At 34.3% G+C, this 12196-nt stretch overlaps 1 protein-coding gene across 4 annotated transcripts in view; it reads right to left on the minus strand.

Annotated features, from left to right (window-relative positions):
- Positions 1-12196, minus strand: part of NOX4 (NADPH oxidase 4) — a 167987-nt gene that overhangs the window by 117446 nt on the left and 38345 nt on the right. For all 4 annotated transcript variants that reach the window (XM_078433013.2, XM_078433012.2, XM_078433015.2 and 1 more), the window contains 2 exons: positions 12070-12142; positions 7376-7456 (listed from right to left, as the gene is read on the minus strand). In XM_078433013.2, coding sequence (XP_078289139.1) covers positions 7376-7456; positions 12070-12142 — 154 coding nt within the window. The remainder of the gene's footprint in view (positions 1-7375; positions 7457-12069; positions 12143-12196) is intronic.

Below are 12196 nucleotides of genomic sequence, written 5' to 3' on the forward strand. Positions count from 1 at the left end.
CATTATACATTTATCAGATTACAGATAGGAAAATCTGGGCTCTTCAAAAGTTCTGTGTATTTATACAAAAAAGATTCTTCAAACAGTTAAATGTAGAGTTTCATCCTAATACAGCTATTAGTATTGGTATAAGTATATTTTTTTTCCTAATACTTGAGTATGTCTCTATTATGCCTATATTGCTACATTCACTTGTTTAAACCTGAGACAACCTTATAATGTAGGTGACTTTATTAATCCCATCTAATAGTTAAGAAAGAGGACAAATTATCTGGCAAGGTCATAGAGCTATTAATGGTATAGCTCTTAATTGCCATGCTCTACTGATCTCTTGAAAAGGAAAATTAGCATATTTTAGATACATTTGACCACCGAAAAGAAACATCTGATTTGGTTTATATGAAATGTGTTCTTTTAAGGATGTCATGCAATAAATAGATTTGCTGAGAAAGAATTTAAAAATTCCAAAACATAGGTAACAAGTATAAAAATTAAGTTAAGCTAAGTGCATGGATAATCATGGAACAAGACAATCAGGTCCTAAATAATGACCGTAATATTTGCAGCGAGAAAGATAAACTTTCTATGTTGCCAATGTCATATTACATACACCAGAGCACTACATTTAGTTTGGTTTCCAGCTTTAAAAGGGATACAAAGTTCTCTCTCTCAAAAATAAATAAATCAGTAAAAAAACTTTTAAAAAAGGGGGGTGGGGGAACCTGGTGGCTCAGTTGGCTAAGTATCCGACTTCGGCTCAGGTCATGATCTCATGGCTGGGGAGTTGGAGCCCCACATAGGGCTCAGAGCCTTGGAGCCTGCTTCAGATTCTGTGTCTCCCTCTCTCTCCGCCCTTCCCCAACTCAGGTGCCTGTGCGCCTGCACGCCCGTGCTCTCTCTCAAAAATAAATAAAACTTCAAAAAAAAACTTTAGAAAAAAAGGGGGGGGGGGGGGATACAAAGGAAGCCATACCAAACTGCAGCCAGCCTAATTTAGTGATTAGGAATGTGGCCTCAGGAATCTGATGATCCCTGGGTTCAAACCCAAACTCTTCTTATTATGTACGACTTTTAACAAGTTCCTTCACCTCTCGCTGTCCCTGTTCTATCACCTGGACAAGATATAATAGCAATAATGATAATAATAATATAAAATAATAATAATAATGATAACAACAGCATATTTTACCAGGGTTGTTGGGAGGATTTAATGAGATCAAACATTAGTAAGGTACAAGATAAGTACTCAATGAATATTAACTATGAATATGTTTTTTTTTAATTTCGAATAATGATGAGACTTGAAATATCATAAAGCAAGGAACACATGAACATAATTTAAAAGAGAGGGACTGAATTTTGATGGCCTACAGAGTCATAGACATTGAAGTCATTGGATTAAATTAAAGTAAAATAAATTCTGGCTCAAAAGAAAAAGAACTTTGTGAAAACTGGAGCTTCCCAAAGACAGAATGGGCTTTTCAATACTAGATATTTACTTAGATTGCATGGGAGACAAAAATCATCTTTCTCAAGATATCGTTTAAGCTTCCTTCAAAACTGGAGATTCTACAAAAGTAAAATCGACCTTTGAAAACCATCAGAAGCAATTGGTCTTCTTATTGCAAAAGTCTGCTTAGATAGAGAAACTAGTCAACAATTTCTCATGGCTTCATCCTTGAAGCCTAAAATTTTCTAAAGTTTCTAGCCTACATTGATTCTTCTGTTCTTTGAACTACTAGAATTCTTGAAAATAAAATAGGTTTATGGCTGGAAAATATGCAGTCTAAAATTCTCTCTAGTTCTTTTTTAAGTTTATGTATTTATTTTAAGAGAGTGAGAGAGCACGTGCACATGGGGAGGGGCATGGAGCAAAGGAGGTAAAGAATCCCAAGCAGGCTCCATGCTATCAGCCCAGGGCCTGACACAGGGCTTGATCTCATGAACCATGAGGTCATGCCCTGAGCCTGAGCCAAAATCAAGACTCAGACACTTAACCAACTATGCCACCCAGGCACCCCTCTCCAGCTCTTTCAACTGACGTTTTTAATTGCAAACTAATTACCAACGCTGGAAGACTAAAGATCATATATTGTTCTTCTATACTTCATTAGAGTAGTTAGCACACTGATGGAGAGATGCCCAGAAAATACTGATTTCCTGTTCCAATCTAAAGTATGCTCTTTAACAGAAATCTCAGTATATATCCAAGAAACTTACTTTGAATAACTGCACCTTACTCATATAACCAAAAGTTATAGAATGAAATTATCAAGATATTTCATAAGCAAAGATATGTCTAAGTTCTCAATATTGGCACAAATGATAATAATTTCAACAGATTTACTTATAGACAGATCCTTTAGGAATAAAAAGACTTTTTTGAGAAATGTTTCATTTTGAAAAAGCTGTAAGATTTACCACTAGTAGGGGTGCCTGGGTGGCTCAGTCGGTTAAGCGTCCGACTTCCGCTCAGGTCATGATCTCACGGTCCATGAGTTCGAGCCCCATGTCAGGCTCTGTGCTGACAGCTCAGGCTGACAGGCCTGGAGCCTGCTTCACATTCTGTGTCTCCCTCTCTCTCTGGCCCTCCCCCGTTCATGCTCTGTCTCTCTCTGTCTCAAAAATAAATAAACATTAAAAAAAATTTAAAAAAAAAAACAAGATTTACCACTAGTAAGTTTTCCCACACCAGAAGCATAATCTGTGTGACTGTATTCAAAATTTAACGTCATTGGGTTAAAAACTTTTAGCTATAAGAAGAATAAGTTTTGAGGATCTAATGTACAGCATGATGTCTACAGTTAATAATACAGTATTGTATACTTGAGATTTCCTAAGACAGTAGATCTTAAGCGTTCTCACCAGCAGAAAATAAAAAAAGGTAACTGAAGTGATATGAATGTGTTAATTCACTTGGTTGGTTGTAATCATTTCACAACATACATGTTTATCATCACATTGTAAAAAAAAAAAAACTTAAATGATATATAATTTGCAATATAGTATAAATATATTATTTTGTCAATTATACTTAAATAAAAATTTAATTTCATAAAATTGTGCACTATACAATGCTTATAGGATTATGTATTTGTTGTATGACACTGATTTCAATATTAGAATAATTGTTTTTTACTAATAATATATAACTATTAAATTGGTATAAGAAATTGATTATATGTAATTCATCCCGCAGATGCTTTGTTATTTCTTTGCAAAAATGAAAGTCACTTTCTGTTTGTGACCCTTGTTCTACAAAAGTAAAATCAAAATTTAAGAAGGCCTTCTTTTATGTCCAAAAAATGAAGAACTCTCAATACAATCCTCTTTAAGCTTAAGAAATCTGTTTGAACTCCTGAACCTTTAAAAAAATTGACTCTATTTTGAATTACAAAGAGACAGACATTTTCAGTTTTAACTTAATACAACATAAAGGCAAAAGAATGCATAATTAATTATACTAAGAAATGATTGCATTTTTCTCTCTGTTACAGATAGATGTATGAAAGAGATCACAATCCCAGGTAAATCAAGATATTAACCTTTAAAAAAAAAAATCTTAACACTAAATTCTAAGTACAGAGCTCTCTAAAAATACAGAACCTAGCAGTAAAAAAAAAAAAAAAAAAAAAAAAAAGGAGGTTTTGAGTAAGAATGCCTGAATTTGTATCCAGGATCCATCAGTTAGGTAAACTTTCAGAAGTTACTTACTCTCTCTATACTTCAGTTTTCTGACCTGTTAAGGAGTTGTGACAGTATTGTTTATCTTCATAAAACTGTGATCCTTGGAGACATAAAGTATCTCAATTACTTTGAATTTATCCTTGGCATATAGTAAGCATTATGTAATTGTTTTCAATTACTGTTATCATCAGTAACATCTGCTTACTCATAGTCCATTTTATGATAATAGCTCTGACAGGCAAACAAATTTTCTGTACAGAGAGATTTCTTGGTGTCCTAATAGTCCATAGAACATATTATCCAAAAAAAAAAAAAAAAAAAAAAGGGAAAAGAATAGAATCCAGAGCTTCCACAGACCATGGCCCTCTTCCCTGTGTGGCAGGAATGACTAACTGGAAGCCATGATTATAATATGTGGCCATGCTTCTGATGCTCTACAACTGTATGTTCTAGAACCCAGTATAGAACAAATTGAGCCAAGACATGGAAGAGAGACTCATATAAAACTGCTATTTAAACCAGTGGCCTCCAAAATCAGAGAAAAAAAAAAACATTTTGAACATGCACCCTGAAATAAATACATAATTTATGTATATGACCTACTGTACTGACAAAGTACATTATAAAACATTCTGAGGAAAAGATTAACAGCAAATCTGAAGCTTTCTCCAAACACTGTCTCCCTGGAAACATTTTGGGCTACGATAAACAGGGAATGCCAGCTGTGTTTCCAGGCAACATTGTTTATTAATGGTGGAATGCATTTGCACCAGGAAGACTATGAATGAACTATGTAGGACTCACAGACCTCAGTTTCCTGTGTGCAGTGTATTCTTGTAACTGAGGGTATCCCTTGAAGAGACCTGGGCCGCTACCAAGAAACTGGTTCCTATGGAGCATGAGTCTTACCCAAAGCAAGGTAGTCTATGCCTTGGAATTATTTATTAATTATTATTTATTAATCTCAAAACTGAGCTACTACATGGGAGGTAAGGGAGAGGAGGTGGGAGAACAAGAGAGACCATCACAGAAGAACGACCTGACATTATCCTATTGACTTTCTATATTTCTATCCTGTATCATTTACTCAATCAAGTGAACCTGATGCCAAACAATGGCCTATTGTGTCATATTAGTATGAGTCTCAAGACAAAACCATAGTCCACTCTAGTGATCATGCAGACACATGCATACACAAAAATGTATTATTTCCTTCCTCTAACCAAATAGATTATTTTAAGCACTATACCTTTGAGTACACTGCTTGGGTTGACACACATTTTCAGAATAATTGGTGTATATTCTTTGTAACAAGCTTAGGATACTTTCTTTTTCCCTTTGTGATCTGATGTTGACAGATCCTTCTCTCAGATCATTATAAACCAATGTAGGCTTTCTCTGCAACTACTACTGTGGGTAGGCCTTTTCACTTTGTTATTTTGGCTTTTGTTTTTTTTGTTTTTTTTAACATTTATTTATTTTTGAGACAGAGAGAGACAGAGCATGAACAGGGGAGGGTCAGAGAGAGAGGGAGACACAGAATCTGAAACAGGCTCCAGGCTCTGAGCTGTCAGCACAGAGCCCGATGCGTGACTCGAACTCACAGACAGCAAGATCACGACCTGAGTCTAAGTCGGATGCTTAACCAACTGAGCCATCCAGGCGTCCCTGTTTTTTTGGTTTTTTTTAATTCTTAATTTTTAATTTTATTTATTTATATTAAGTTTTGTACCTTAATTCCAGTATAGTTAACATACAGTGTTATATTAGTTTCTTGTGTACAATATAGTGATTCAACAACTCTATACATTAGTCATTGCTCATCATAATAAGTATACTCTTTAAGCCCTTTCACCTACCTCAGCCATCCCCCCACTCACCTCCCTCTGGTAACCATCAGTTCCCTAGAGTTAAGAGTTGTTGCTTGGTTTGTGCTTCTCTCCTTTTTTGTCCCTTTACTCGTTTGTATTGTTTCTTAAATTCCACATGAGTGAAATCATATGGTATTTGTCCTTCTCTGACCGGCTGATTTCACTTAGCATTATACTCTCTAAGCGCATCCATATTGTTGCCAATGGCAAGATTTCATTCTTTTTATGGCTGAATAATATTTCATTGTGTGTATATACTACATCTTCTTTATCCATTCATCAATTTATGGACATGGGCTGTTTCCATCATTTAGCTATTGTAAATAATGCTGCTAGTGATATGTGTATCCCTTTGAATTAGCATTTTTGTATTCTTTGGGTAAATACCCAATAGTGTCATCACTAGATCATAGGGTAGTTCTATAGTCCTATTTTTTTTTTAATTTTTTTAATGTTTATTTATTTTTGAGACAGAGACAGAGCATGAGCTGGGGAGGGGCAGAGAGATAGGGAGACACAGAACCTGAAGCATGCTCCAGGCTCTGAGCTGTCAGCACAAAAGCTAACATGGGGCTTGAACCCATGAACCATGAAAGAGTGACCGAGCCAACGTCAGATGCTTAACCTACTGAGACACCCAGGTGCCCTACAGTTCTTTTTTAACTTTAGAGTAACCCCCATAATGTTCCCACAGTGGCTGCACCACTTTGCATTCCCACCAACAATACAAGGGGAGAGTTCTATTTCTCTACATTCTTGCCAACACTTGTTGTTGCTTGTGTATTTGATTTTAGCCATTCTGACAGGTGTGAGGTGATATCTCAGTGTGGTTTTGATTTGCATTTCCCTGATGATTAGTGATGCTGAGCATGTTTCCATGTGTCTGCTGGCTATCTGGATATCTTCTTTGGAAAAGAGTCTATTTTTCAATAGGATTAGTTGTTTTTTTGGTGCTGAGTTGTGTAAGTTCTTTATATATTTTGTATACTAACCCTTTATCAGATATGTCATTTGCAAATATCATTTCCCATTCAGTAGGTTGTCTTTTAATTTTGTTTTTTCCTTTGCTGTGCAGAAGCTTTTTATTTTGATGTAGTCCTAATAGTTTATTTTTTGCTTTTATTTCCCTTGCCTCAGAAGACATATCTAGAAAAATATTGCTACAGGCTGCTAGGCTTTTTTAAACTAAAACCTGGTAACTCTATTGTTACAAATTCCACAGCAGCAAGACATTAGGAATTCCTAAACTTTTAGGAAACATTAAAATACCTTCTTGAAGTTCTTTATCTCTTACTAACTTTCTCTTAGAGGTTATCACGATATAACTACATGGACTTTAAAAACTGCAACATTCTAAAAGAAGTAACTGTCTTTCAATTTTAATATACTTTTATACTAGATTCATTAAAATATGCTATGATAGGGATGCCTGGGTTGCTCAGTCAGTTAAGTGCCCAACTCTTGGTTTCAGCTCCTGTCAGGATTTCACATTTTGTGAGATCGAGCCTGTGCCGGGCTCTGGGCTGACACCATGGAGCCTGCTTGGGATTCTCTCTCCCTCTCTCTCTGCCCCGTCCCTCCTGCTCATGACTTATGTGTGTAAGTTCTCTCTCTCTCTCTCAAAAAAATAAAACTTTAAAAAATATATATGCTATGATAAAAACAGAACTATTTCTTCATTCTTGACACTACCCTCAATTCCATATAACCAAATAATTTTACCACTTTCTATAAAAATTTCTCTAGATTTATCTATCATTACCCTATTTTTAGGTATACATGATTTTAAAAATATTTTAAATATTTTTTAAACTTACCCTGAAACATGCAACATCAGCAGCATGTAGAAGACAAAGAAGAGATTATGAGTATACCAGAAGATGTCATAATTAGAAACTCTGAAAAAACAAATAACTTAATTTCAATGCCACTTTACATTCCATCATTTCAAACATATGTCAAAATTGAAGAAAGTTAAAATAGGAGTTCATCTGAGATTTATCTATTAAGACAAAAGTATTAACATATCATGCAGAGAGAACTGACAAAATTATAACTAACACTTCATAATTTTGAAGATTCTTTGTATTTCAAATAAAGATACATGGAAAGAATTAAAATGAAATGTTGAAAGTAATTATGAGTTTGAGGAGTAGGTAATAGGCTGATAATATGTACTTTCACTGTCCTTTTGATCAATATTCTCAATTTTCAGATGATACCTAAAACAAATAATCCTCCTATCCTAATACATAGTGTGAGAGTAGTCCAAAGGAAAGTAAAATTGAGAGAAACTAAATAGATGCTCATTTATATTCTTTTCCTGAACAGCCTACATGTTAAAAAAAGTTTTATATTCTTTTCCTGAACAGCCTACATGTTAAAAAAAAAAAAAAAAACCAAAAAAAAAAACACACATACCTTGGTGTTACGGCCCTGGGGTAAACAAAGAGCCTCAAAAGAAGTGGTATGGTGAGCACAATTTATGGAACTTTTGAGAAAAGTAAAAAGACTAACATATTTTATTTCATATGTCTGGGTAGATATTCAAATATTAGAATCTTGGAGGTGGAAGGCAGATATTAGTAAAAGCTTCTTAGAGGATTCTGATACAACCCCTAGAACTTTCAGAACCCCTGAGATAAGCAATATCCAACTGGTTTGACATTTACTTCATCTACAGCTTTTGTTATTATAAGCAAGATCATTCATATCCTTGGATCATATGCCTTTTTGCACATAGCTGATTCTTTTTGAACCTAGATTCCTAGAAGTGGAATTACTACATTGAAGGACACTCATTTTGTTTTTCATACACACTGGCAATTGCTCTCTGAAAATGTTTATCAATTATAAACCCAACTGTACAGTAGGAGAGCCTGTTTCCACAAACCCCAACTCCACTTTATACATTTTCATTATTTTATGTAAGTGGAATTGGATATGATTTCCTTTCTGTGTTACTCACCTTAAATTCTTCTGTAGAATTTATCTATTCATGATAATTATCCATTTCTACAGTATATTTTTCTTAATTGTTGTGTGTAAACTGTTTAAATTTTAAGCATGTTCCATATAATTTAAGCATGTTCCATAAGATTGTAAGAATTTATTATTGGGCAAAGTTTCTTTTAAATTTTAATGGCATAATTTTTTTACAGTTACCTCTAATTTATCTCAAATTTCATTCACTTAAGCCACACTTTCTTCATAAGTTTGTAATGGCATCTTTATTATTTAGCAGCTTTTTATATATATCAAAGCCTCCTACAGGGCTTTCTATCAACTCTATCATTAGGTTCAACTCCTTGGTAATTTTTGCAATTAAGTGCTATTCTGTTCGAAGTTACTGAAGCTTAATTGTGGTAATGTTTGGTAAGCCACATTCCCTTTTACTTCTCTTTGGAACATGTACTTGGATATTCCCTCAGGTGAACTTTAGAACTGTTTTTGCTGAATTCAAAAAACAAAATAATCTATCTTTGATTTTGATGGGAATTGCAACAAGTCTACAAAATGACTGAGGAAGAACTCCATTTTTGCAGTATGCAATCTTTATTAAAATATCTACTTATTTCCCTCAATGCAGTTCTGTGTTTTTCTATATAGATTTTAACTAGTTTCTTATTAAGTTTATTTCTAGATATTCCATGTTTTTATTATTCAGTTTTATTCAATTTCAAACTGATAATAGCTATTATATAAAAGCTATTTTTAATATTTGTTTTGTATTCATTTACCTATTACAATTCTTTTCTTTGGTATAACACTAATGTTTTTTTTTTCCATAATTCTCTTGGATTGTCTGGCAGAACAATTACATATACCTTTCTGGAAATAATGATGATTTATTGTTGCATTCTTTCTACTAATTCTAAATGTTTCATTTCTTATCATATATAATAATGGTAGAATTAAAAATATCACTTTTGGCATAATTTTCTTAGGAATGTATCTCATGTTTCTTTTATGAGTTTAGTTCTGGCTTTTCTATTTTTTTAATTCTATAAAGGAAATTAATTCCTAGTTTACTTATTTTAATTCATAACTAGGGCTAAGATTTAATAACCACCATTTAAAAATCTATTGAGATAAAAATATGTTTGTATTCCTGTCACCTGCTATTAAAATATTTACTTATTTTAATAGATTGACCCATACTGAACCATTGGTGGATTACTAGACTACATTCAACTGTTAGAAATCAAACATTAGGGGCGCCTGGGTGGCTCAGTCGGTTGAGCGTCCGACTTCGGCTCAGGTCTTGATCTTGCAGTCCGTGAGTTCGAGCCCCGCGTCAGGCCCTGTGCTGACAGCTCGGAGCCTGGAGCCTGGAGCCTGCTTCTGATTCTGTGTCTCCCTCTCTCTCTGCCCCTCCCCTGCTCATGCTCTGTCTCTCTCACTCTCAAAAATGAATAAATGTTTAAAAAAAAATTTTTTTTTAAAAAGAGATCAAACATTAGAAGAAAAAAAGAAATCAAACATTGGAGCCATTTATTCTCTTAATTTCTCTAATGCTTTATTTCCTCACTGGTAAAGAGAAGAGGAAGAAGAAGATTATCTCTGTGATCCATTTAAGAATTCCATGATTCTCACAATAAAGCTTGGAGAAAAGCAGAGTTGGTTTTAGTCTCTTTTAAAGACATGAAAAACTGAAGATTGATGAACATTCACTGAATTATTATGAGTACAAATATAATGGCTCGGTTGAAAATAGAAGCTGATCTTTATACTCCATTTTATAAAACTATCTCTCATTTAAGGATTTTTTTTTTAATTTTTTTTTCAACGTTTTTTATTTATTTTTGGGACAGAGAGAGACATAGCATGAACGGGGGAGGGGCAGAGAGAGAGGGAGACACAGAATCGGAAACAGGCTCCAGGCTCCGAGCCATCAGCCCAGAGCCTGACGCGGGGCTCGAACTCATGGACCGTGAGATCGTGACCTGGCTGAAGTCAGACGCTTAACCGACTGCGCCACCCAGGCACCCCTCATTTAAGGATTTTTAATCGATGTAGAACATTCATAGATCTTCGATCTTGCAAATAAGTATGTCAGATGCCCTCATTTTCCTTTAAGAGCACTGAAAACTGAAAAATGTATGTTCTTTAATATGCCTTACCTAACTAAAATAAAATTTCTCCCCACAAAATTGGCACTCTTAAACACTAATGTTAGAGATTTGATTTGCCTTTCTGTAAGGTGAGTTTTAATTCTTATGAGAAGTCTTAAAAGTGTGCTTACTGTTTTGCCAAGCCATTCTACATCCAGATAGTTTTCCTCAGGACGTAAGTGCAAAAGTATGCAAAGACATATGGATGGGGGTGTTTGCTTCAGAAATGAAATACTATAAAAAATGGAATCAACCTAAAATATCCAACAATAGGGGAATTGGGAAAGTTATGTATATAGGATGATATGCTGTTCTAACAGTAAAGAGGATGACAGAGAGATATTTATTAATGTACAAAAATGTTCCTAACATATTTAAATAAAAAGCAGATTTAAAATAACATCTATAACATGATTCTGTATTAGTGACATACATAGACATATGAAGAGAGAGATCAGTAGTGTGAAAGAGGGAAAAAGAGAGTGATGGTGGAGGTAGGAGGTGAGGACTGAGTGAGTAAAGGCAAGAAAGATTAAGCTTATAAACGTCAAACCAGAAAGTTTATGGTGCTAAACTCTGGTGAGTTTACTTGCGACATTTTGGGGTGTGTGAATGTGTGCAGAGATGTTCTCAGAAGTGCAAAGATAGAATCATTTTAATATTCTATTAGGTAATTATTTTCAAAATGTGTATACATGTTTTTCCATTAAATTTCCCATCTCAAGTACAATAATTGGGGATTTTTGTATACTATGTATTATTTCTTCTTTCTGCTTTCTGAACCAAAAAGTTGGACCTAGAAACACAAGATGCTGTAAAATATTATGACATACAGAATGTATCTATCAGAAAGAACATGTGAAAGTGTTCATGAAAATGTATGCCTGCAATTGCTCAAAATCTCGTAACCAAAAGAATAAATATGCATACAGATATTTTTGATTATTTTAGCAGATGTCAACTAACCATGTTCCCAAAGCTTCATTTAAAATACTACAATAAACTGCAACAGGAAATGAGTTATAAAATAATTATGTTATATTCCTTTGCATACATGTTGATTTCAATCTCATGTCTTGTAGAGATACACTATCCTTCAGAAGGATGACCCTGAAGAACTCAAATTTCCTCAGTCATCAAAAAGTCTCCACATGTTTCCTTACCAACACAGAACATTTGACTAAACAAAAAGATTTTTCAAAAGCAGGAAATGATATATGGAAATATCTCTACTTCACTCTTAGTTTTCCAGAATAGTACATTAACCAAAATACTGGCTGCACTTGCTAAGCATTCCAGTTAATCAACACTTTTTCTGCATATGAAAACGAAGATAATCTGAGGAAAACTTAAATGCTCGGGCCAGTAAACATTGATATAATGGGTCTGACACTCACCGTATTGCGTATGTAGAAGCTGTAATCATCAGGAAGAGCACCAGCACCATGCAGACCCCTGTCAGGCCAGGAACTATAAAAAAGGTATATAAGTACATTTAACTTAAACCATACTGAGAAAAAAAGT

Source organism: Panthera onca, chromosome D1 (assembly GCF_046562875.1).
Source record: "Panthera onca isolate mPanOnc1 chromosome D1, mPanOnc1 haplotype 2, whole genome shotgun sequence".
NCBI classification, from domain to species: Eukaryota; Metazoa; Chordata; class Mammalia; order Carnivora; family Felidae; genus Panthera; species Panthera onca.